This window comes from Cottoperca gobio, chromosome 21 (genome assembly GCF_900634415.1).
Source record: "Cottoperca gobio chromosome 21, fCotGob3.1, whole genome shotgun sequence".
NCBI classification, from domain to species: Eukaryota; Metazoa; Chordata; class Actinopteri; order Perciformes; family Bovichtidae; genus Cottoperca; species Cottoperca gobio.
In genome coordinates, this window is record NC_041375.1 from 6,266,677 (window position 1) to 6,293,695 (window position 27,019).

Genomic DNA, 27,019 nt, shown 5'->3' on the forward strand with positions numbered 1-27,019 from the left:
GTCCTCCGAAGGCTGCGTCCTCCGAAGGCTGCGTCCTCCGAAGGCTGCGTCCTCCGAAGGCTGCGTCCTCCGAAGGCTGCGTCCTCCGAAGGATGCGTCCTCCGAAGGCTGCGTCCTCCGAAGAATGCGTCCTCCGAAGGCTGCGTCCTCCGAAGGATGCGTCCTCCGAAGGATGCGTCCTCCGAAGGCTGCGTCCTCCGAAGGATGCGTCCTCCGAAGGCTGCGTCCTCCGAAGGATGCGTCCTCCGAAGGCTGCGTCCTTCGAAGGATGCGTCCTCCGAAGGCTGAGTCTTCCAAAGGCTGCAGCCCCTGAATTGAGAGACAGCTTGCATTCGTCATTAGAAAAAGTATTCTGGAAGACCTATGGCTGTAAATATACGAGCCGTTGTTAAGATACACACATTGAAAGTAAGCAGCGTTTGACAAACATTTTGACACCCCTCTCGCTGAACACTTCATTCCAGGTGACCATGTCGTTGTGAAAATATCCGTGTATTTGAATGATCAGATGAAATGAAGATGAAAAAATAAAAAGAGACTGTGTTTGCCCTCTTCACGTTTCTTCACTTCTTCGTCGTTTGTTTGTTTTCCTCACCTCCGTTTCTCTTCTCGTGCACTGATTAGCACTGAACAGCCAATCAGAGTGATGTATCTTGTCGACAAGGCCCGCGGTGAACACTGTCGGCAGGGCTGGAAAGTACCGACAGTACGGAACACAATGCAAAAACTAGGCCCGAAAGACACCAGACATCAACTGTCATTAACACACAATAATCTGCTTGGTGTGTCAGGGCCTTTACACCGCAGGACTGAGAGAAGCAACAGGAGCTATTGAAGGTCGGGGGAGGTGGGGTCACTCGTCACTTCTGCCCCCAAACTGCCTTTGGGTAAAAACAAGAGAGTGGGAGGAAATAATGCAAATACACCCGCCTGTAACTCATTCTTCACCAGTGAAACACCTCGAATTGTCACCTGTGGAATTCCAGAGAGGAGTGGGATAAAGAATGGAGCAGAGGGGGCAGCTGAGGGGGCAAAGTGAAGCCCGGGTTGATAATTAACCAGTTTACTTTCTCTGGAATTATCCCCACTGTGTTGCACGGCACTGGCTATGCTAAGAATTTGGCTCGAGCACTATTGACTGTTCTAAGTTGATATATGTATTAATGTGATAAAGAATACCCTGCTTGTTCACTCCTTTACTTATCCATCATAGCTGAGGTTGACATGTGGGAGGCTCCGATCTTTAGAACTTAGTGTTGATGGATTTGAACCACACGACCCCCTGAATCTAAGAGCAGGTATGCAGCTCCCTCGGCAATGAACATATTCCATCTCTGCAGCAGCGTAGGAAGTATTTTTCTTTTTTTTATTGCATTCCCTATCAGTATAACAGAGGGAACTTATTGGACTTTTGTGTGGTTAGTTTTAGGATGAACTAGTACATAAATAAATATTGTGCATCTGCATCATAATTATAGCTGCAGGGAGGAAAATAAGTGATATGTTAGTGAGGAGGAGAAACTATGTGTATAGACTCATTACTTTCATAATGAAAGAAATGTCTTTCATCAGAATTTTCTCCATTTGATTCTGGTGCCTGGTGATGTCATTAATTAGTCATGACAGTTTGGCAGAGCTCCCACAGTCACAACTTCATTCAGTGGAGCCGCTTTCATATTTATGGCTCACCAAGTCAAGTCTCCTCAGCTTAATGCCGTCAAGTCTTCAGGCATTCAGGTCTCAAGTTAGTCAAGTCTCACAGCAGACGAGTCCAAGCCAGGTCGCAAAACCTCATATTTGTCCAAGTACAACTCTTAATACACAAAATCCATAACTGTGTTCATATTAAGAAGTTACAAAAGCTTTCTTAACATTGCTTGTAACAACTAAGTAGCTGCACTCTCCCTGAAACAATGACATGCAGTTAGGATGATTACGCTCTTGAAACATTTCCTCTTTGGGCTTCAGGCTGAAGGAGACACTTGGACTCCAGCAGTGACACTGTGAAGGGTGACTGACTCGCTCTGCCATCTATCATCATGGATTCCAGGATGACAAAATGGAAAGTTTCACTTATACAACTCTCCCTGTCTCTTGTCTCTGCCCAGACTTGCCTTAATTGCACCGGTTGGACAATCGTGCAGAGTGTAGGTTACACTTTCTGTGAACAGACTTCAGAAGGAAAAACATTGGCAGGTAGGCATTAGATGCCAGCTGTTGTTACATGACATTACATACTACATGATAAATGCCTACCAAACAGATGGAAAAGCCCCTTATAAAAGCTGCAGAGTGTATGGCAGTAATGGTGAAGAGACTTCCGACTCGAGGTGTCTGACCCTGCCTCTCTGTCTCCGTCTCTCACTTTCTTTCCACCTCTGTCAGCTCCTGTACACAGTTGATTTAGAAACCAGTCAGAATAACAGAGCCTGGAGGCGGGGGCCTCTGACTTGGATCAGATCGAGTCCAAATTGCCATCTGGTTTTCCTGACTCTTCACTATAATTGTGAGTGGGAGTGCATGCACGCACAGAGGAGCAGGGTGCAGGGCGTGCCACATTTCAGCCTGCGTGGCTATCTTTGAGGGTGAGAGGATGTGAGTGGGTGTCTGTGGAATCTGATTGTGAATGTGAGAGAGACAGAAAGCAGAGAGAGGAAGATGGAAAGACAAATGGGGGGGGGGGGGGGGTATAGAGAGAGTGAGAAAAGGAGAGATGAAGGAAGACACTAAGAGATACAAGAACATGCAGTGATTTAGAGAACTGCAAAAAGAGAGTGTGAATAATAGCAGAAGTGCGACAGTGTGAGTGAACAGAACAGTGCAAATGTGCATGGTGGTAAGAGACTATGATCTGTCAGCTTTCTGGTGATATATGTCTTCATCCAAGTGGAAAGTCTAGAGCTACATCTATCCATGGCACCTCACCTGACACTAGGTAACCCCCTGCTGTTCTATCATGTGTAGTTTATACTGAATGAATGTGCTAAAACTAACACTCAAAGTTTAACATTCTTTTTGCTGAACATACTTTCTACTTGGACAGCTGTAAGAAAGGAACATGGCAATAACATTTCAGAAGGATGTTATTAGCTCCTACACTTTAGAAAGCCCCAGTTTTAACATATTTCCTCTCTAGGCTGACGAGAGGAAACTATCCATGTAAAAAGTCTTTGTCCCCAAATCTATAAGACAGAAGACATCAACTCAGCAGTTTTTAATCTCTCTTGAGGGATAAGTGTGTTCACTCACTTATAGAGAGTAACCTGAGACAGAGATCAGTGGTACATCTAACAATGGGGTGACTCGGTTTGCAGAAGCACGGTCTGCTGTTAATAATCTTTGACGGCCAGGTATACATGTCTGGCTCGATTAGCTGACGGAGTCCTCTTTAGGGAACAAAGCATTCTTCCTTGAAACTTCTTCTCGCTCTCTTATATCTCTATTTAAAACAAACACACTGTCCAGTTAGAAAATGGTAGAACACAATGTTTCAATATAATGTACCAAGAAGAATAAAGGCAGCAAAATAACTGCAAGCACCCACCCTTAGCTTCAATACCAACACAGGCAATTTCAAATAAGCTCTTGGCTTTATAGTGACAAAGATGGAGTCTCTCTCGACCATTTTCCAAAATCCAGTGTTAAAGACCCATCCGGGTCACCATAACTTTAAAACGTAGCCCGCTACAGAAGGTTTTTAATGTGCTATTTAAGGTGCTCCTCACCTTTGCCACGTCCAGCTTCGCCTGCCATAACTGCTGCTTCTTCACACTTTATTTTGGCCAGATATTTGCCCATTGACTTTCAATGTATTGTTCTCTCTGTACCCTGGCTTTTCTTTTTTTGAGCCTCTGAATTTCTTAAGGCATTTTGACTTCGCCAGCTAATCTTTACATTAGTGGCACATGTGTGTTCTGCAAGTTTGGACCACAGTATTTTAACAGTATCTGCGGGGGGTAGGGTATTCGATGACAAGTTGAAATGTATTTTAATGATAACAACATGTATTTATCATGTATTTATCATGTAAATAAGTGAGATAAGTTAGTAAGTAAATCGTTGTATTAACCATTGACATTTGCATGGGCACGCCCTGGGCCTTGGCCGGGATACCCCCATCTGACGGCGGGGCTGAGGAACAGTACCGTTAGTAATGAAACATCCTTTAGCCAAACTTTAATGATAAGGAAAAACAAACAACAGCAGGTAAATATTGTCAAACCTTTGTAATAAATAAAAAGTTGTTCCATACCGTCCATCTATGCTTCTCCACGGTTGGTTTTGGACGTCTGCTTTCCTCATCGCCGCTTCCTTCACCTGAAGCCTGAGGAGCACAATCAGACATTTTTATTTGAATGTCAACAAGATGTTCTTTTTTTTTTTTTATGCACTGACAATTAAAAAGCTTTAATATCTGAAAATGTTCTTTTAAAATGTTTATGCCGTCATCTTGGCCAGGTCCCTGTTGAAATAGATATTTTAATCTCAATGAGCCCCATACCTGATAAAAAACTGATATTCAAAACTGTTATTCATTCTGAACTCTCTCTAACTTAACAATACTCTCTGTCTCTCCACAACTGTCATTAAGTCAAACGCTTGTATATTTGTTGTATCAGACAATTTACAATACAGTATGTAGGTGTCATGCACCCCCTTACATTCATACGTCTTGGTAATTCAATATTTTTGAATGAGTCCTGTGAACAGCTGTGTGTGAAGTTAGCATTTGAGATAAAAGACTCATTCAGAAATCAGAAACCTGTCATTTACACTCGGAATAGGATTCTCCCATCTAATCCAAACGACATCTAAAGATTTGAAGCGGTACAATCTTGAACCTTATTCTCTCAGTAAGGACAAGGTTTTGGTGGTCCCGGGGAGCAGAGCAGCTGTGAAAGCAATGTTTTACTAATTATCAGTAAAGGCTGCTGGTGGGCTGCAGAGAGGCACCTGTGTTTGTGTGTGGGTGGTCGGGGTCAGCGGTGAAAAGGCTGCGCTTTTCATTACTTGTGCTGCTTTAGGGCATCTCCCTAATGCAGAGGCAGATCCACCAGCAGAATTCTTAGTAATATTTGCAACGATGGGTCCCTGATTTCAGACTGAGGAAATCATTTTAATAATTTCAATAATTAGAATAATAATAATTGCCCGCTAAATGAACTATCGCTGGCAGATTCTATCAGCTGCAGCAACCTAGGCAATTAGGTTAATGATAGCTCCATGGGTTGGTTGAAAACCTTGTTTCAGGCTAACTTTCTTATGTTTTCAGCTGACTCCTTTTAAAAATGATAAATCTTGTAAAAGTGGTTTAACTATGCACAAGACGGTTGAAAATCCTGAAGCGAATGCTGCATGTTTTCCTGGCAAAAGAATTCAGCCACCTCCATGTCTCCAAATAGAAGACATGGAGGTGAGAGATGGTTAGTCCCAGTATAATAGGTATGATAAGGAAACATTAAAGATCAGACTGTAATTTAATTCTAACAAAAACCCTGTGTGGCTGCTTACATTCTTGTTTGAATTTTTGTACAGTATGTAATAGCAGAAAAAGGTTTTATGATTTATGAGTTTGGTAAACGAGCAGTGGTGGATTAACTCAGTTACATGTCGCCTACTTCTAAGAGAAGTTGTTTGGCAGAATTTGTTTTAGTCTTACATACATTACGTACATTTGCGATAAAATACATGTACTTCTATGCTATAACTTTAGGCTACACACTCTATTTTTACTGATACATTTAGCTATAAATAATTTTTGTATTCAGCTGAGCTCACACGCACGACAGCGATTGGCAGACAGCGAGCGATATCATAAGCCTACCAGCCAATCATATACTCACTACTTGAGTAGTTTAAATTAGATATTTATTTACTCTTACTAAACTTTTCATTAGAACTTTTACTTCCACTTAAGCCAACATAATTATAAAGTTAAAATAATTGTGTGCTGTTTTTGTTTACTCTATTCAGCACTGCAAACGTGCTAAGCTTAAACTCTGATAGTATCCGGGTCTGGCTTCCCCAAAGTGATGAAATATTACAGTGGATGTGTGTTTTATTTCTTAATGTTACCTGTAACCCCCACAAACTACTGTGACATAGTTAGAAAACTTTCTTTGTCCATGGAAGTAACGCTTTGTTATTACTGGAAGTGGTAGCATTAAGCTAGCTAGCTAGAAAGACTTGACAGGCCTGCAGTGCCTGGTTACTGTTGCTAAGCTATTACACAACCATTGTTCGGGAAAGGAGTTTAGCAACATTGCAAAGATGCTATAGAAGCAACGCTTATTTATTTTAGTGGTTTAGATTATTGGAGCCTTGATTACAATTATCATGTCTTTCTATTGTCTGTGTTGTTTATAAAATGTGTGTCAAGATGGATGCCTCATCTACTGCAAACCAAATCTACCTAAGGTAAAATAAAGTTACCTGAACCTGTAGGCCTACTTACCATATCAGAGTCGTCTTCATCCTCCTCACAGTGCCTCTCAGCAGCACGGGGGTCTCCCACCACCCTCAGCTCACTGATTACCCCCTATTGCAAAACAAGGACATGGTGTTTTCATGTTAATGATACATGTAATAATGTCAGAACAGCACTTGTTCTCACACACTCACTCACACACCCACACACACAATGCGTCTCACTTTCATCATACATATACGGATGCTTATCTTGCTGCTAACATATTTTAGGGAATTTCCTCTTTCCACAAAATCACAGGGTCTATTGATGTCTCCGGTTTGAGCGTCTGCCTGTGAAGTGCTAGTATCTCTGCCCCACACACAATCAGATACATGTTCCCACACAGGATACTTGCACAGATAGCATTCATGCTATCTGACTGCCTATCAAAGGGCCATTAGCTCTGAATGAGGAGGTGGTTTCTCTGCTGCTGAGTTATTTGAAGTTCACTCTTAAGACACATTTATGTCCTGAGAAAAAAGTCAAATGGATTGTTTAAAGATAGCTTTGAAGATAAACAGCGAAAGATCTTTGATATTGAACCAACGGCTTTTAATGGTTGTACAGACTTTGTACAATGTTTAGTCGACATGTCATGGTCTTTTTGAAACAAATTGCTTTGGATCTTCGCAATAAATCTTAGATTCTATGCTTGAGAAGGACTAAACTGTCACTGTGGCATGTTTCTGCTAGTGATGGATAATAAGAAAAAAGGGACATCTACTAAACAACTCCTATTTCAGAATGGAATGTTCATTATATAAATGTGTAAATATTTAAATGCAAAAGAGGCTCGCCAAGTCTTGATTTGATTAGAGAAATTGAATTCACATGACCTTTTTTAGATTAGGGCCATGCGAGGGTCAACAAAGAAGAAACAGTGTTAGGTTCCTTTTCCAAATAAGCACTTTGTAATACATCTTTCTGACAAAATATCCAACCACAAGGAAATACCTTAGATGGGCTTGTGTAAAGAAAAAAAGAAAAAAACTGGAACTGTGTAGCAGAGTTGCAAAGTGCTTTACAACAAAATAAGCAGCTGTCTTCAAACATGGTAATAAAAAGATTTAAACAAGAGTTACAGCTGAGAGGAGGCGAGCGCTGATGGCTCATCTGGCAAACACTAAAAACTGTATTTCCCCTAACATTTATGGGAAGTACTCATTTGGACTTTTGACTTATTCAATAATGTAAATATCTCTTTCTTTATTATGTATCCATATAATCAGTTATTAAAATATACTTTTAAGCAGATGATAGAGGGAATATCCCCCTCCTTTTAGGTTTGCCTATGAAGGTGGTCAAAGGTGCTTGTGCCTCTAGGGTTTCATGGCCTCAATTCAGTGTTATTGACAGAGCAGGGAGGTCATTTAAGGCAATATAAGCAGCAAGACTCCATACATGGCAACACTTAACAGTGAAACGACAAAGAAGAGCATCACCATCATGTTAATTCTCAAAAGGAGAAAAACAACATGGGCATGCTGAATGTTGTGGATTTTAAAGAAAATGAGGCTACTGAATGCTGATAAATCTGCCATCTATGAAAAGTGTCTGAATAGCTTCCATCGAAGCCAGTAAAAGTCCTTAAATATCTTTCTTTTAAAGTTAAATAAAGAAGGTTTTTATTAATTAGGTCAATAGTGATTGTTTGACCGATTGTGAAATGCTCCTAAGTATGTAAATCCCTAAAGCAATAGAGTGCCAGTGGCAGAAAGAAAAATGATCACAATAAAATGCCTGCAGAAGCATGTTTTCTCCGTGCAGGTAGCCATGGGTGAACTACAATAACCCTTTAACAGCTTAGGTCAACAGTTGTTGCGGTCAACTGCTGGGATTTACAGCAGCCAAATGACTGAAGTTAATTACATCCCAGCTGTGAGGTCTTCCAATTATGTGAGACCACTCTCAAGACATTTATGTTGTGGTTTAGATTGGGCCAATTTGAGCAATCAAATCATATGAGAGTTATTCGGCCAAGTTGTTTCACATGATTGACTATGGAGAATCAAAACTGCACCTTTTGCCCCAGGAGACCCGTCTCGTCAAAGTTCACGTAAGAATTAGTCTGACTTATTCAGTGCAGAAGCAAAACACATGTCTTTATCTACTGTGAAAGCTTTTAAAATAAATACAGTATATATTTCAATGCCATAGAGTTCTTAAATAATTTAATTTCCTAATTTCATGGACCTAAATATTCTTTTGTTGAAAACAGACGAAGCGTGGACTCACTAGAAACTTCTCAAGATCAGCTCCTCCAGCTTGCCCGACAAAGACCCCAGCACCGGCTTCCAGCTCCATCTCGTCCTGCGACCTCTCGATGCGCATCACCTGAGGGTCTGTGTCACAGTTGAAGTAGAACATCACCTTCTCATCCCTCACAGCGATGGCAAAACGAGTCCAGGTATCCTTCATGGAGGGCACAAGGAACCTGGCCGCCTCATACGACTGCTGGGAGCCGGGCTCAGTGTAGTACAGGATGACATTCTGGTTGCTGCCCTTCACGGCGGACAGTTTAACAGCCACATACATGATCTGCTGTGCGGCGTCTGTAACGGAGAAGATGATGCCGCCCCTTTCAGAGGTGGGTTTCAGGTTGAAGATGAGGGCAAAGTCTCGGTAGAACGGGCTCGGCAGGTGGGCGAGGGCCAGCTGCCCTGTGTTGGCATCAGGGCCAAACACATAGCCAGGGCTGTTGTCGGGCCCGTAGACCTGGGTGATTGTGTTTGGGGGAGGATCCCCAATCAGCTGTTGCAGGGAGACTCCACTTTCTTCTACAGGGAGAAAGAAAAGGGAGGTAAGAACACAATATGCATGGTATATACTGGAGGTTAGATGGGAGGGCAGCATGGCAGGGTATAATGTTAGACCAGGCTCTATTAGGCTGCTGGGGGAGACTTAAAGTGAATGTGCCTGATGGATGCAGGAACAACTGCTGTTACTTGAATAGGATTGTAGTATTTTGAGTCTTTGTTGTATTAGAACAACAACATAATTGGTCAAAGATTTTTCCCTTTTAACAGTAATATAAAGAGCATTAACACATCTTGTAAAATGTAGATGGAAAATTACCTGCAACTGCCTGCAACCAAACTGTATGTTTTTCTGAGAGTCATTGGCAAAGCAACTCTGCTGAGGGGACACCAAACAAACAAACCAGTTTATAACTTCTAGAATTATGGACAGGGTTGACGTGTCCCCATTAAAGGCAAAGGAATAGGCCATGTGAGACAAGCAGATCACTTCAGCAGACATTGTTTTCCAAAGACAAGACCAGCTAACGCCAAAGTTGTATTTCCGATTCTGAAGGGATATTTAAAGTCATATTCTAGAAGATACATGTGATGAGAGTTGATTGATTTAGCTCCCAGTATATCAAAACTACTTTAAACTACTTATTTACACAAAAATAAGACTTTATATTTGTGCTGTGTTGTATTTACCTAAGAAAAAGGTTTACGCCTTATTAGTTGATGTAGTGGTAGAAGAGTGTGAAACAAAGGTGTCAGAAGAGTTGTGTTTTCTGCAAAACTTTATGGCAGAAAATTGTAATCAACGGATCAAAATTATTCACATATAAATATTTAGCATTTAAAAGAATATTTTACCCACAATATTTGAATTTTCTCTAGAAAACTTTGTTTTTCTAGCATGCCTTCACGGTGAACAAGAATAAAAGAAAAATCTTGATGAATTGAATAAAATGGGTAATAAATCGGTGCTGAAACACTTCCACAGAAACAGTCTCACACTTGCAAAGGCTCGCTACTTGTCTGTGCGAGTCTGGCAGTGTTGATTTAGTAGTTTTGCTGCTGTTAAACAAGGCCCCCATTTACGGTGGTGATGGCCTAGTGGTCTGGTGGTACGCCTTCCAAACAGAACACCAGAAGGTTGTGAGTTCAATGCCAGGGCTGCCACCATTGTGCCATTGAGCAAGGTACTTAACTCCTGACTTACTCCAGGGAGACTGTCCCTGTAGTTAGTTCACTGTAAGTCCCTCTGGATAAGACCTGTACTGTACTTCAATTCATCAAGGATTTTCTCCATTTTTATTCTTCGTTCACCGTAGAGACTTGGGAGAAAAACTAAATTGACTTCACAAATGTAAGATAGCACGGTGTGAGTAATTGCTATACAAATGGTCATTTTGTGGGTCATGTATTCCTTACATTTTATTTTACATTTGATCTATTATTGACCCCTGATAAATGTAGCGTGTGCAGAATAAGGTAAAGATAGATATCTATGCATCACATTCATGAAGACACACACACAAAAAAAACTCTTCTGCCTTGTGTGACATCTGCTAAATATCAGCGCTCCAGGGCACTCGGGGACCAACAGCTGGGCGTCCTGCATATCTCTGCTCACTCTTCCATCACCCTGGGTGACTGGCGAGGTCACTGCATAATAATTGGACGTGTTTAGGAAACACAAGGAACACAGAGAGGGATGTGTGTTCATTCACATTCTGGTGGAGATGTTTTACCAGCATCAAACTGGAGCCTAAACATTACTGCTTTGATCAAAAATAATGTTTCCTCGTGTTAAAAGAAAAATCACTGTTTTGGGAGGACACTTGACGTAGTTTTTGGTGCTTTGAAGAAATGCTTTGGTTTACCACCTGGTAACTGCTCTATTGCCCGGTTCAAAGCCTCCCCACTGCCTCGAGTGCATGAGATCAGTGGGGTTTTTTCTGCACTTGGCTTTGTTGAGAGCCTAAACACACGAGGTGTTTAGCTGAACCCGAGGTCCTGCTTTCTGCTGTACAACCATAAACAAGAGTCTGCATTTCTGCACGCTGTCTGAGAACTAAAGATGCTTTCATTTGAATCTGAGCTCACAGAGAACCCAGTCAAACTGGAACAGGACAGCAATAAAAATACTTTCAAGTATTAATTATGCAGTTCCATTAAGACGGACATATCTAAAGAAGATTCCTCACCAAATGGACTGCACATTTTAATAAGTACATGTCACCAGACTTAGAAATGTAGCACTGATAGTATAAGTTTAGTGAAGCAAATGCGAAAAAATGTTGACAAGTGAGATGTGCTACATCAGTTATCTGTACACAATATACTCCTTGGGTCAATTGCAAAATAGCATTTTGGTGTGAAATCCAATACCATCTATTCAATACAGCAAAACAAAACCCAGATTAAAAAAAGGAATATCTATGTATAACAGACACTTCAAATGTCACTTGATACAACCTTGATAAACCTTTCTGACTTTAACATCCAGAAACAAACAAGACCTGACCATAAAACAGACTTTTTTAACCTAAATTAGTAAAAGTTAATCATGAAATGACGGACACCTGAGGCCGACCGTGAATCCTTGACTGTTGCATGTATGGCAGTTAACAACAAAGTAATTTGCACCAGGCCAACCAGATGTATACTCTGATAGTCCGAGTGACAAACCTCGAGGGTCTCTTCGGTGGGCCTGTGCTCACATGTCTGAACCTGGTTTCCTCTTATGTGCGCAATTTCTGCCAGACTAGGGTTGAAAAAGGCAAAACTTTGTAGTAGTCCAGTGGTGCAATCCATTACGTGGGAAAGCACACCATTTTGATTTTGTAATCGTCCATGGAAGCTATTTTTAAAGCAGAAACACTCAAGAACTGAGGATGTGTCGCAACTCTTTCTTCTGTCAATGAAAACATTTGTACTGAAAAATGTCTGTATCGGCAGAAAATCAAATTCTTCAATCATTTGCAAGAAAAATGCAATTTGCTAAGCATACATTAACAGCTGGTTATGAAACATATTAGATTGGTATGCAGATTAAACTTCAAGGTCAGTACTAAGTTGTAATGTGAGGTTGAAACATCCGTCTGGTTGGTCATACATGCAGCATCTTTCTCCTATAATTCAAACGTCTGATTTTCTTATGCATTTGGCAAATGACCAGCTGACATCCTCCCACGTGCATGCACTTTCTAAGCTTTGCAAACCCCTCATTAGTGAAACATCTCACCTATTGGTCATCACTCACACTGACCAAAAAGAAGAAACATCCATGTGAACCAGACGATGATCAAACATTAAATGCCAAAATGATCACTCTTTACTCCTGATGTAATTGTGCCAGACGCTAGTAAAGAAAAAAAAGAGAGCTTGGAGGCGTAAATAAAGACTATTTCATTACCGGATCTAAAGCAGATGAAAAGGTTTGGCCTGCTTTAGGCTTGCCAAGGAATGCTTATGCTGATGCCTGTATTGTCAGCGACTGACCAGACAGTCATTCCTTTACAGAGATCAAAAATTGTTGGGTGTACAAAAGGTTCACCATTAGCATTTTAAGTGCAATCTCAATTCAGGTTTTCCACCCTGCTTTGTTAACCAATGACAGCTTCAAGGCCAATCGGGCAAAGGAAAGGACTGCTGATGAATGGAGAGGTGCTGGGTTTATGGTGCTAGTTTGTCTTGTCAAGAAGGCGGTTTACTGAGCAGGAACGCAGCTCTTTTCATTTCCTAACATTCCAGTTTGGGGTACCAGAGTTTGTGATACCCTGTTGATAAAGCTGTATATACAGTGTGACGCTGTATATACAGCTTAGGGAAGTACAGGATCCTGCATAATCCATGGGGAAACATTTGAACATCTGGTAAGTCCCAGAAAACGTTCAGTGAATATGCTCCATCACCATTTCAAACATCTCTTGAGGCCTGCTGACAGGGGCGATGATCTCTCCCCTCACTCTGCAAAAAAGCTGGTCAGTGGTCTGACCTGCGTTGGGAGTGCCAAGGTTCACCTCTGGACACAGAAAAATGACCGCCCCATGATTGTAAAGAAAAAATGTCTACAATGCTTGTGATTCAGCACAAACTTTGCCTGTCATGCTTTTCAGCCATTTGATTTGAAAGTGAGGTAAATTCAATTTGGTCACAAGATATGGCGCTTGTTATCCCTGTTTGATCTTACCTTTTGATCTTGCAATGTGTGCCTGGCTGCTTACAGAGCTAAAGGGAGTCATTGTAATGCTTATAATGTTAAATCAATCTTAAGTTCTTAGTGGAATACATTTTTTCTGGAAATGCCCATTTTGTCACTGAGGAGAATGTAATCAAATTGATACTCATGAATGTACTTTAAAATGTGTATCTTGTCCAAGGAAATATGGTACCATGATAACTGGAACCTACATACTATATAAACTATAGCAACATTATATCTATAGGGGAATTTACTCTCTAATAGCTCTATAACCAAAACTAGGTTCTACTACATGATGCATGATCTATCATATCATGAAATTGAAAAAAATGAACACAGGATGTTTTCAATATGAAGGTACGTTTCATCACCATGAATAAATGGTCCTTTCTTTCTGCAAATGATATTCTCTGGGCAAATTTTGCGGTATATTTAACCTGATGATGCTCAGAAGAAGATATCAAACCAAAAACCACATCACAGTCAAGGAAGGAGTTTTCATGTTGGCTCGCCCTGAAGACTGAGCTGTAATTCTCAAACCACAGAAAGGAAGATGGGCCTACCACAAGCTGTGCACTTTACTCTTTAGGGGAAGGAGTCATATGATACTGTTCAAGTTTTCTACCTGTAAGTGACGAACTTTGAGGCAACCGGCAGGGTTGTAAACAAACCCCTTACCACATACCGCTAGATTCATTAATATGTCTCTGGAAGAACATAGTACGTATGATATTCACAGAGGCAGATGTGAAATGCCTCTAAATAGTTTCAAAATCCTGAGACAGCACCACTCTCCTTTAAGAAACTATTAAAAACGTTTTGAGAGTGTCACAATTTGGCTATTATCCAGCTCAAGACATCCCTGTGCTTCATTACTGCATTTTGTACCAGTGCAAAACAAACCAGAGGGGGCAATGAGTTTCTGGCAGCAAAGAAGTTGAACTACACTGTGCCCATAATTGGAACCCTCCTGAGAGCCAACTCAATCATTCCCTGGCAAGCAGCGCGCTGAAGAACTGGAGCCAGCTTTGGGTCTTCCAGTCATGAGATACAATATCAATCTCAGCTCAATAGACCCATGGTGCTACAAATCAGTCACATGTCAGACCAGCAAAAGGGTGAACAAGCCACGAAACAAAGACTAAATGTACGCAGATATCACCAAAAGATCAGTGTATCTTACAGGAAAACATCCTTTTCATGGTTTAGAGCACCGCAGAGGTGGACAGGAACAGGAATCCATTTATTATCAATTAAAGAGCCTAAACTGTGTGGAGTTCCTCATACAGGATATAGTTTTACCATCAAGAGCTAACCAAAATAAATTGCAGTTGACCTCTAGACCCTGATATGAATGACTGCTCATCTTTCAAGCAGGAGATTGGTAACCATGGAAAACATCATTAAAAGGGCTTTTATGCCCTAACAAATCTGTCTTACCACAGGGGCAGCCCCCCCATGGTATAAGGATCACATCTGACAGATTTCTTACAATGTTAACATGCACACACCGATATCTCTGCAATCTTCCCACAGTAACCTCCCACATACACACATATATAGGCTACATACAAATACTTTCATGTATAAACTCTTCCATTGTGTTTTTTGCACAATGCCGAGGGCCTTAACTTTAATTCCGTCCAAAATAAAACTAAACTAAAACTAAAACTAAAAAAGTAAGTATATCATGAGACATTCTTGCATGACAGGTCATAGTTATATGATGTAGGAGTGGGGTGGTATTAAGGAGAATATGAGTGCCCTGCTCCCACACATCAAGGTAACAGAGCACATCGTAAAAAGCTTCCTAGACACTGCATAGCAGGAGTTCTGATCGGTGAATTTAAGAGGTCAAAGGTGTCCTAAGTGGGTATGGGCACCAAAGAACAGCCCAAGAGAAAGTTATTGGGCTAATAAACTGGGGAAAAAGCATTTTCGGCTGTAGGGCTCACATTTACAGAGCTGTGTAACACATTATCTTGGCTTTTTGTGTGTGACCTCATTCAATTGTAAGCCAAAGCCCACCAACCTGTTAATTACTTAAAACATTTACCAGTATGACAACTGGCTGCTGCAGTGAGACATTGGCAAAGACACATTCAAATGCTCATATAGGCAACATCTAACTGACTTTGAAGTTTAGTTATCTTTAGGATTTGGGAGCAAGGAGAACTCACATTGACAGAAGTAAGTCAAAAGCAAAGTATTTTCTTACATGAGGATTTATTCAGCCTTACTTAACTTTACATTAAGCTAGGCAGTGTCCATTGGTAGATTTTTAAAAATGGCTGTGTTTGAATGAGTGGTACCAGATGGTCTCGACTGTGGTGGCTTTCTGTCTGTCCAAGAATGATTTAGAGTGACTGAAAACACTCCAGTGATACCTTAAGCCTACTCCAACAGGTGATACCCAACATACACGTCATAGTGGTGAACCGGCTTTTGGAGAGACAATACAAGCTGTCCTCGGGTTATAAAGTTGGAAACAATATCATACATTTTAATTTGCCTTAGGCTGTAATCAGCAATGTCAGGGCTGCTGTATGTAGAAGCCAATACATATATATTAATGTTAGCTAACACACATATGGATCATTTAAGCCAGTTAGCGAGAAGAGCTAAAACTAGACTTTTATGGCATTTAACAACAAAACAACATATAAAACCTAGCCCTAGCCTAACATCACCGCCTTAAACACCAACACATAGACAGTTCAAATAAAATCTATTTGGGCCCAGATGCATCACTAAGTCCTGGAACCAGAGAGATATTGTCCACTCATGTCTGTCATTGAAGCAAGCTGTCAGAAAGATAGTGAAGCTGTAAAAAGACACAGTCTTGAACTCCCTGTGATATGAAGTTAAAGAGGAGTGCAGTTTCCCAGTAAATGGAATTATGCTTTAAAGATGTTCATAATTTGAGGCGCAGCTCTAACACTACTTTTAGAGTTCCTCTAAACTGTTACATGCGGTATTCATTGAATCTATGCATTCACCTGGTAAAATGTTTTACCCTAATACAGCAACTTTCAAGCTGTGATAAATACTTTTGCCAAGCACAGTTGTAAAATTGACATCCCACTGAAAACCACTGATGCAAGCATGAATGCTTCCCATGCATGATAACCTAATCTGTCCATCCGCTGTCAAAAGAGACGTGCAGTTCTACATGCCAAATTATCTACAGTGTTTCATGCATTGTTTACAGAAGACGGGCCGCTGTCTTTTGCCATTCCAGATGCATTAAGGATAATAAGAAAAAATACTATTTTGGTTTATTCCTTATAAATTAATCATGTGTGGAAACAGATAATGTCTTCTTTACTGCTTATGTTTTCTGATGTTACTGGAATCCGCATTAAGGAACTGTAGTTACATTAGATGACGGAGGTTCTTTCAATTCACATTACATTTGTGTGGCATGTCATGCTTGAGGCTTGCTTAACACTATGGACTGTATGCATGGCAGGACAGGATATAAAGAAAGTACAAACCATGTAATGTCAAAACAAATGATTACCCTTTGAATTGATCATTTACAAGAAATATACATTAGTTGTTTTTGTAATGAACGCTAAACCCACTGTACTGTGTGTGTGTATGTGTGTGTGTGTGTGTGTGTGTGTGTGTGTGTGTGTGTGTGTGTGTGTGTGTGTGTGTGTGTATGTTATATTGACCTACAAGTAGTAAGTCACATGCAATCCAAAGGACAAGGGAAGCACATACATGCAACACTGTAAGGGTGTGCTGGCACCATGCTTGTTAGGCTGTAGCCAGAACTTTTTACCTTTCAACAACAGGACCATCAAACATGAAGCATGCTTATTTTTCTTTTAAAAGGATTTAGCTGTGCATGGGAATCACGGTATTGTTAATGTCCTTGACAGTGCTGACAGGGAGATAAATGTCCGTTTTTGGGGTAGGTATCAGCTATTGGGTAGAGGGAGGAAACACCAGACAAACTGGGGAGGAGGGATACCGAAAACTGGTTCAAAATGAATCACAAATCTGGGATTCATTTGAACCAGTGATTACCTTTCTGGTTACTAACTGACAAGCACTGATACCCATCATCCTCTTCATCTGGTAGAGTGTGGCACTCCACAGGGAGGCGTCCCTCATCCAGGAGTGTCCAGCAACTGTCCCTCAAGACTTCGCAGAAACTCCGGCAAGGCAACAGCGGCTGATCACCACACTTTGGTACCAAGAGAAGGCAGAAAAACCACTCCAAACTATGGTGGCAAGGTGACTTCAACAGCCATGTCCATTCATTTAGGAGTACCTGGACTTCCTCCACACTGCTCTGGTTTAGGTAATTGGGCACAACAAACCTCTTCCCAACCATGGAGGAGCAGAAAGGGAGAGCAGTATCTAGCAGCACACATTGTGGGGATCCTACAACAATTGCTGATTTAGCTACTTCTTTGAGGCTTTCAGCAGTCGGGCTAATTAAGATTGCTTGGCTAGGCTCACTTACTGATGTTTGGGTAGCATCTAACATGTGACCAATTTGGCTGGTCACCACATTCTGGCTAGTTGCTGATGCTTGTATTTGAGGTTGGGTAGCTATGGGTATTAAGACAGTGTCTGATCTCTTGCTCGTTTGTGGTTGGGTAATGAACATTTGGGTATTAGTTGGTGTTTGGGTTGTAGAAAGTGCCTGGAATGAAGCTTGTCTAGTCTGTAACACTTGGTTAACTAAAGCTTCCTGGTTAGCTGTTAATTCACCAGCTGGTGACTGAGTAACGTCCACTAGTTGGATATTCTTAGGTACCTGGGTAGTCTCTACTGAGTTGTTGCCTACAATTGGTCTACTGTTAAGTTTTCTATTTCTGCTAGTGTTATTGGGGGCTTTGAAAAATATAGAAATATCACGATTTTGCTCTGATTTTGTGCTACTGAGATTATCATCCTCATCTGTGCTTTTACTAATGATCCAGACATTCTTTTGAAACTTCAATTTGAACTCATCTAACCCCCTATGATCAGTGGGCATTACTACTCCTAGCTGGTTTTCCTCAGAAAACCCCTGTGTTTCAAAGCCAGATCCCCAGCTAGTTTCAGATCCTGTTGCAAATCCAGATTCAGACTTGAATCCAGAGTCAGACCAAAGACCTGACCCAGTGTCTGGTGCCAATTCAGACTCAAGCCCAGATCCCAGTCCTGAACCTTCTCCTGTAAACCTTAAATGATCAGATCCTTCAGAACCCATACCCTTTAGAGAAGATGTGCCATTACCAGGTTTACGTGTGCGTGACGAAATCCCTGCTGTTCCCTTTTCTGATGCACGACCATTCTCCGGTTGTGTTGTAGGTATTAGAGTGGTCAGTCGAGGTCCCTCAGTGGTCTCATCCCACGTCTGCATAACATTTTGGATCCCATGTCCTTCATCAATGATCTCCGCTCCAACCCTTGCGATACTCTCTGATGGTGGTTCTCCACTACCTGCTGAACTGCCAGACCCCTCATGGTCCACTGTTGGGGGCAAAGTTGTAGTACCAGTCCAGCCCCAGAACCAAGCATCAGAGTAGACCACCCACAGGGTCAACAAAAACAAAACTCCAAACTGGGTCCTCATCTTAAGCATAATGTCAAGTCTTGACCACGTCCACCCACTTGATCAGGCTTCCAGAGTGAACTGTGACATGTCCACACTGCCACTACACTCCTCACACACACTTTCCAGCTCTGTCTCCACACACACTCCACTAGGCAGAGAGAAAAAGTGAAGAGGAGTGCCCCATTCAAACGAGTAAAGGGGGAGAGCAGGAGGAGGTGTGCTCTGTATTGGCTGCCCTGGCAATATTTCTTCTCCTAACTCCTCCTTCCTCCTCCTTCTCCTTTTGTCACAGCAGTGAAAAGTAATCTCTCCTGCTGACTGATACCTTAGAATTACGGCAGCTTTGCCTTTCAGTGTACAATACTGATGCTTTCAGTGTTTTACTGAGAAGGGCAATTTGTTCCCCTTGACTTGTTCTCTTTGTTAAAACATGATAATGGGAAACTACAGATCTTTAAAAAACTGCAAACTTTGTGAAACTACAGTGGGAGCTAAAGTTGTGCTTATGTGATTTGCTGATTTCAACAAAAAGTTCAACAAAAATGCTATTTTATGGTGAAAGTTTGAAATGTAAGGCGCTGTGCTTAATTCCCTCCAATAGATTAAATGAGTCCCATTCCATTGCAATATAGAAAACAGTTACAGAGCAAAATTGCTGTTGATATATGTTAACAAGTTTACAACAATATCTTATTACAGTTATCGTAATATGTTATAATGGTAAAACAATATCTAAACAAATCAATTTGTAACAACTAAATGTAAATTCAATCCACCAGAGTCAGTGGACATTTTTACAATTTGTCTTTACATTAAGATTAATTAATTAATTAATTAAGATTGAAGACAGTGTCAAATTCAAGGCATTACTTCACACAGTAATCCAAGCCTGATTTTCTTGCCCAGACTGGTTTCTCATACTGCCTATGTGATCAGTTGACAGAGACCCTCAACATCTGCTAATGGGAGATTAGTCAGAAAAAGGAACAGGAGGTCTGTGCAAGGGTCTCTCTAATAGAACCAGGGTTTCAAATAAAGGCAGGCATTTTGTGCGTATAACCTCAGTGGCTGATAGAAAGGAACTTGGGTCATTTGTGCACAGCATGCAATCCTCCCCATAAAGGCTCCAGGCGCTTATGTTGAGATGCATAAATGTCTTAACACAAGCTTGACAACTTCATCCTGCAGCTCTTCGCCATGGCCCGGGGTCACTGATGATCCGACTAACCCCTGTCTGCAAGATTGTGTGTGTCTGGTCTAACAAAAGGGGGAGGGTGAACACTAAAGACATTGAGGAGATGGAAAATATTGACAACTTGTAAAAAGAAAAACATGAAAAGAAGGCACTGTGACCTGCTTTAAAGAAAAATAAAGCATTAAAGCTCACTTTTTAATCACAAGGCCAAGCTATTTTTGCACCGGATACATAGTTTGAAGAAAGACAGACATTGTATGTAATAGGATGAAAAGTAGCTTCCTTTTGGGCAAACATGATTAAGGGACTTGTGATTGTCTTGAGGTAATGTGTGATCTTTATTTACAAGAACATTTGTTCCTTCAGGGAACAAAAAAAGAAAAAGCGTCTATCTGCCTCCACTAAAATAACTTATAAAGAATACTTCAAGAATAGAAGATATACGGCTTTCCATCCCCAGCTCAGTGGCAGAACTCTAAGAGGCTAGTTGTAACATGATTACAGTAATTATTAGTTGACCCTCTAGGCACGAAGGGGTTAACACTCTTACCAAGCAAATTCTAAATTTCAGAGTGAACAATTGCTTGGTTAAGCTTTTTAGAGTCTAAAACTGTCAAAAAATTGTCAATGTAATTATAGCAGTTGCTTGAGAAAAAAGATTTAGAATGCCATTTTTCTGTGGGAAAGACAATCTGTGTAGTGATTAGCCTTAAACATCAGCTCTAATCTAGGATTTCGGAACAAAAACAAAATAGCAGAGACTTTCTTCAGCAAGAATTAATGACAGCATACGTGCCTTTACTGTTCTACACTTTCCAACTCCTGTGGGGAGTCCCACCAGCATGTTTTTCTTCTTCCTGTTCTTTTAACTACACAAGAGGCCAAATTGTAATGACTCACATAATCCACACAGCAAGAAGAGATAGTCTGAAAGAGAATTAGACTCCAATCAGTGTTATTATTCTGAAGATGACAATGAATTAGCCTGAAGATGTTTTTGTAATACAGTAAAAGATATAAGATTGGAGTTTGGAAATGTTCATCCTGACTTTGAAAATGGGAAACTTGCCAAAAGACTTGGGTGGCCAAGCATATAGCCTGTCACTTTAGAAGCAGGAAACGGTCTACTTACTTACTTATGGAAAAACCTGACAAGGAAAAGAGAAAATTGCACTTAATGGAGGTGGTACTTTTGCGCTTGTAGAGTGACAGTTTTTTCAGCACAGGTAATCTGCAGATATCATAACATACCTTTTTAACTTTGTCAAAAGTCCCTCTTTTCAACATCCCTTTAATGTCTACTGTTGCCGGTACAGGCTGTGAGAGATGGAATGACAACACGGGGAAAAGATTTCTGTTTTTTAAGAGTGGAATCTGTAATTGGTACAGGTATTCACAGTAACAACGGTTGAAAGGTTTGCACTGTGCTCTACATCGAAGATAGAAGGCAGAGTGAACAAAGGAACACTTCCACTGAACTTTGCTGATGATACATCTTTTTCTGTGGAAATCCAACTGATCAGATAAGCAATCCTTTGTATGTGGGTTGTTTCAGAAAGTGAAAAAAAAAAACCTTCTGGGACTAACAATTGGAATTTTGTTGTTTGATCGGATGAGCATTTGTTGTCGATGCAATGACTATGTTCAAAAATGTATTGGTAAAAATGTGGTTGTAACCAATGTTGATGTTATATACACACATGGCTAACATATACAATCTCATAGTAGACTTATAGAGCTGCATCTTCTTTAACATCGGTATAAGTCAAATATAACGTGACCAATGAAATGGTTCCTATTCTGGGGACTACTGTGCAATAGCATGTCTTAATAAGGGTTTTAACACAGTTCACATGATGGTCGCTGACCATAATCTCAGCAGAGATCTCTAGTGACCTAAAGGGTCACTTCACCCAAATTACAAATAAAATGAAATTCTTCAGTGCTTTTGGCATAATTTAATGGAATTAAGGTGGTGGCAGAAACCTTCGCAGCAGATACAACTTAAATGATCTTCATGGCTCAATACGCAGATGGTTTTGGTGAAATGACCCAAAAATCAGCAACTAGGAACACAAACACCACGCGTTAAACAAGAACATATTACAATGTTGTTTAAAATCTTAAATGTTTACAAGGAGAGTGAGAAAAACAAGATCATTAAGAATCCATCACATCATTATTCTTAAAATAATGTTATAAATATTTGGCTAGGGAGTCGGTTAATATGGAATCAGACTTTAAAAATACTAACATCATGTATTTACTGTTTTGTTTTCCATTTTTTTATTACTTCTTTGTTTTTACCAAGAATACGGTTTATTTCTCCTCCTTTAAGAAAAGTAAAACCTTTATTACACGATTATGTAGATATTACAAAGTGGCATTCCTTATAAATGTCTGTAATGTCTGCGACCTGTGAAATCCTGAGATGTTTGAGGAGGGGATGAACTGAAATTCCAGGCCTCCCCAGTGTCTGTCCTCACAATACACAGACAAAAGCGTGAAACCTAAGACCAGGAATGAGTCTGAGGTCTGAGACCATCAATGGGAGGTTGAATGATCGACTAATTACAACACCAACAAAACCTGCTGAACATAATCCATGAGGGGCCGAAGGCGTGCAATTATCTGTCACTGCACAGCAGTATTTTATGCCAAACTGTCATTCAGATATCCACTTTCATATGCAGAGTGCCAATTTCATCAGAGCTAAATATAGCCTTTATGAATAATTTAAGAATACGAGGGCATAGTTGTGTAACACAATCTCCTACACAACTGGCACTGGGAAGAGGGGGAGTATAGTTTCAAATGCGATTCACAATGAACCTTCTCTATTGACCTTAATGTTAACTTAACACTTGAACTGTTCAACTTCGTAAAACACAGAATAATCTTGCAACTTCATCATTCTTTACATGCATGAAGGGTTGTACTGCAAGACAACACTGCAAGTCATTTGACTGCTGTACACACAGAGAAGTATGGATGCTAGATGCACGTTACAACACATTGACAATGCAAAGACGTGAGGGTCTGTTCTCTGTAGCTCTTGGAGCAGCTACAGGGCCTTTTGGCAGCCCTGCCTGAACCTTCACTGGTGTTTTTTCAGTAAGTGGGGGTCGTAGACCTGTCGCTGTGAGTCATAGTGTAGTCACTGTCTCAGTGGTTATACAAGCATTAAGCTCCGAGGCACTCAGAGCTGGGAGTTTTTTAATGACACACACAAATTGGGATGTGCACAGACACTCGTGAACAAGCCCACATGTGGTTAAAATACATGTGCGCAAACACACACACACACAAACTTGGGCTGCACAGCATGTCACAGCTGAGCAGCAGTGTAAACAGACACACAAACTATAGTGAACACATGGCTGAAACACACACACACACACACACACACACACACACACATACACACACACCCACAGCTACAGCCATACAGCATGTCACAGCAATGTAAACATATCTCGTCTTGAATCAACCGGAGAAACAAAAACACATGAGGAAATGCCTGTAATACCATCATCTGAAGATCCTCTCTACAGGATGATTTGTCCTGTTCGCAAGAAATAAACTTCTCTCATCTATCCCCGTATCCCTGAGCAACAGAGTGGTGAATCACTGTACAGTAATGAGACTATTCAAAGGTTTTCAAGCTACATTTAATACTGTTGTGAATCTTGAAGACAGAGAGCATTCACCTATTTTAGCCCCTCTTTAAAGGCACAATCAGCTATTTCATGTCCCATGGGAATTAGTGTGATTACTTCTATTGAGTAAAGGGTAGCCTTGCTAGATGAATCTGCCACACCAGATAGTAAGACAGTCACTGATCCTGTGCTGATAATGGAGGATAAACTGCATTTGTGTCAGACTCAGAAAACAACGTTACAGCCTTACACATCAGCAGTATGCATGTATGCTATCAGGTTCAACTTAATTCAACTCAACAGCAGCAGATTGAGCCCTTAAACATATATAGTGCTTCTATACTGCCACTCCACACAGGACAAATGCCATGCCTGAAAGAAAGACTAATTCAAATGACATCTTTCACATCTCTAAGATCTCCAACCAGTGAATGTGTGTCACTGACTGTGTGAAGCAGCCAGAGAATGAGAGGTGGGGGGTTGGCTAACAGAATGGAGGTCAGAAGGTCACAGCTATCAGATTAGGGGGGGAAAGGGGTCCCGTTTCCCACAAATAGAGTGGCCTGCAGGAGCAGGTTGTGAGTGAGAAACCTCACTTGCAGTATAAATAAATATATATATAAATTCAGACATGATAACTATTGTAATGTCTTGGATTCATCGTCTATGGAAGAGCTGCAGCTAAAGAGTGCATTCAGACTACTGATGTAAACTAGGGTAAAGCTTGGTGTGTGCATGCAAAGGTTGTCCAGTGTAAAGCCTTAACATAAGTCCTCTGTTCAGCAGTGTTTTCACTCTCTATTTAAATATAAGGCAGGCTACATGTTTCTTTACTTATTTATTGTGCTCATTTATTTACCAGGGAATGTGTTGTGGACTAGGGCTGCAACTAAGGATTACTTTCATCATCGATTAATCTGCCAATTATGTAATCGATTAATTAATTAATTCAATAAAATGTTAGAAAGTAGTGGAAACAGCACTTTGAATGTGTTTAAAGCTTAAAAGAAAAGTGAGTTTGAAAACAAAATCCAATCTCCCCAAACTCAAAGGTAAGCACTGAGATCCCTGCAGATCCTGAATATAAGAGCAACTGTTTGTTGAAAAGAAGTAAAAATTACAGATTGCTTTAGAGGCTGCTGGGTTACATCTTTCAATCGTCTCCGCTGAACAATCCAGTATCCCGTAGAAAGAGACAGGCAGGCAGACAGAGCCCTGCAGGGTTCCTCACAGTCCTGCTCAGGCAAGCAGAAACAGCTTGGCTGTCACTCTGGATAAGACACATTCCATAACAACAGAAGAATATGCAGCCTGTGGGGCCATAACAACAGTTACAGTATAGGAAATTGGTACTGTATATGGGATAGAAGGGAGGCGCCCATGTTGTACCATCTTTAATGTATTGAACATTTTAATTTAATCTCTAATCTAGCAGGGCGGATCAAAGCTGCACATACATTGCACCCTGAACTATATGTTCCACTTAGTTTGAAACTCCTTGGTGAGAAATGAGTGATTGGTTCCATTGTTGATTATTTGGCTTGAGATTTAATCAAACCCCATGAAACGTATATGTTTTGGGAACTGCTACCCATGAACCAGCAAAACAGAGAAATTCTTTACATACATTTATGTAAATAAACTAAATAACTCCGTCGCACAGCTCCCAAGATGGACACGTTTTTATCGGTTATCAGGAAACTCCAGTTTCACTCAGCTTATGATCACTCTCAGACAAAATGGCTCCCTGAATACTGCACTGATTAAAGGAATCATCTGGTTATAACTTTGAACATGACACGGTTAAAAGAGGTGTGATGCAGGAAATGAGGATTGAAAACAAAGTGCTTTGCTGTCCCTTAAGAAATCCCCACTCTACTTTCTTGTACCTGTAATGACTCCACTGATTAGCGCACTGTGAAGTCAGAGCATCCGGAAATGTCTGAGCTGTAATTGGCCCACGATGCCTGGGAGGTGTTATCCCAACTAATGACAGACAGTATTGATTCTTCTACCTCAAAAAAAAAAGAGACAAGCTGAAACAAACAGTAATTGATGTTTATATGTGTTGGCTCGGAAAGACTGCTTTTTACTCTCTGACATTTAAAAGCTGTGTAGCTAGTTTCTGGAAGTTTCTGGAGAGTTTACATACAATCAGAGCTGTCTCACAGGAGGTGCTTTCTAATTATCTTTGACAAGGAGAATATTCCCACCCCTTGGGATACACAATCTTTACCACAGATGTAAGACACATAGTAAGCAGAGGACTACAGCTGCAGGTTAGGAAAATCTGATTGTGAGAGTATTTCTGCCTGTTGTATCACTTTACATGCCAGAGTTGTGAGGTGTCGCTGTGGGGAAGAGCTCCCTCTACTGTCCACAATGTGAGCCACAGCGAGATAGTGAGAGAGAGGTGAGGTGACAACTATTAATTAATTTTGATAATCGATTAATCGGTTTGTTCCTCTATGACAGTAAACTGAATATTTGTGAGTTGTAGACAAAACAAGACATTTCAGGACGGCATCTTGGGCTTTAACGAACACTCACCGACATTTATCACCATTTTCTGACATTTTATAGACCAAACAACTAATCGATTGATGGAGAAAATGACGGACAGATTAATCCACAGTGAAAAGAATGGTTAGTTGCAGCCCTAGTGACGTACTGTGTTAACCGCAGCCTTGCCTCGGGTGTCTATTATAAACTGATTGATCTTGATTTAAAATGCAACCACAATAGAATGAAAGCAGTTCTTTATGTTCTTTTCCTCTCATGGAGCGGCCGAATACAAACAGTTTCCTCTCAGCGTAGACGGCTGCATTGTGTCATGAAGAACAACATGTTCACACGTTCACAATGATCGGATACATCAACTGCTCTCTGACGTGCTGTCCCACATCCTTCTGCTGCAGATCGCACCAAATGATGACAAAAAGCAAACTTCACCAGACAGGTGGTGCTCCCCTAACAAAAACACACCTGTGGAAAATCAAACAGCAGCAAACAGCACCTGATGGCAGATAAGGCACGTGGTCAAGATGCTGAGGAAAAGACATGTAGTATCTCTGAATGTGTGCAGTTGTGCATGAGTGTGTGTTGGAAGGTGAGAGTGAGTGACTGTACTACACACTGTTTAATATGATGCTCACTACAGATAACAATCTAATTACAAGCTGTTT

At 40.8% G+C, this 27,019-nt stretch overlaps 1 protein-coding gene across 3 annotated transcripts in view; it reads right to left on the reverse strand.

Moving 5' to 3' along the window:
- Positions 1-27,019, reverse strand: part of col18a1a (collagen type XVIII alpha 1 chain a) — a 74,315-nt gene that overhangs the window by 21,702 nt on the left and 25,594 nt on the right. For 2 of the 3 annotated variants that reach the window (XM_029459663.1, XM_029459662.1), the window contains exons 1-4: positions 18,659-19,085; positions 8,705-9,246; positions 6,455-6,538; positions 4,253-4,324 (exon numbers count right to left, since the gene is read on the reverse strand). In XM_029459663.1, coding sequence (XP_029315523.1) covers positions 4,253-4,324; positions 6,455-6,538; positions 8,705-9,246; positions 18,659-19,007 — 1,047 coding nt within the window. In that variant the 5' untranslated portion in view covers positions 19,008-19,085. Of the gene's footprint in view, positions 1-4,252; positions 4,325-6,454; positions 6,539-8,704; positions 9,247-18,658; positions 19,086-27,019 lie in introns of those variants that run through there. The other variant, XM_029459664.1, reaches the window with a different exon arrangement.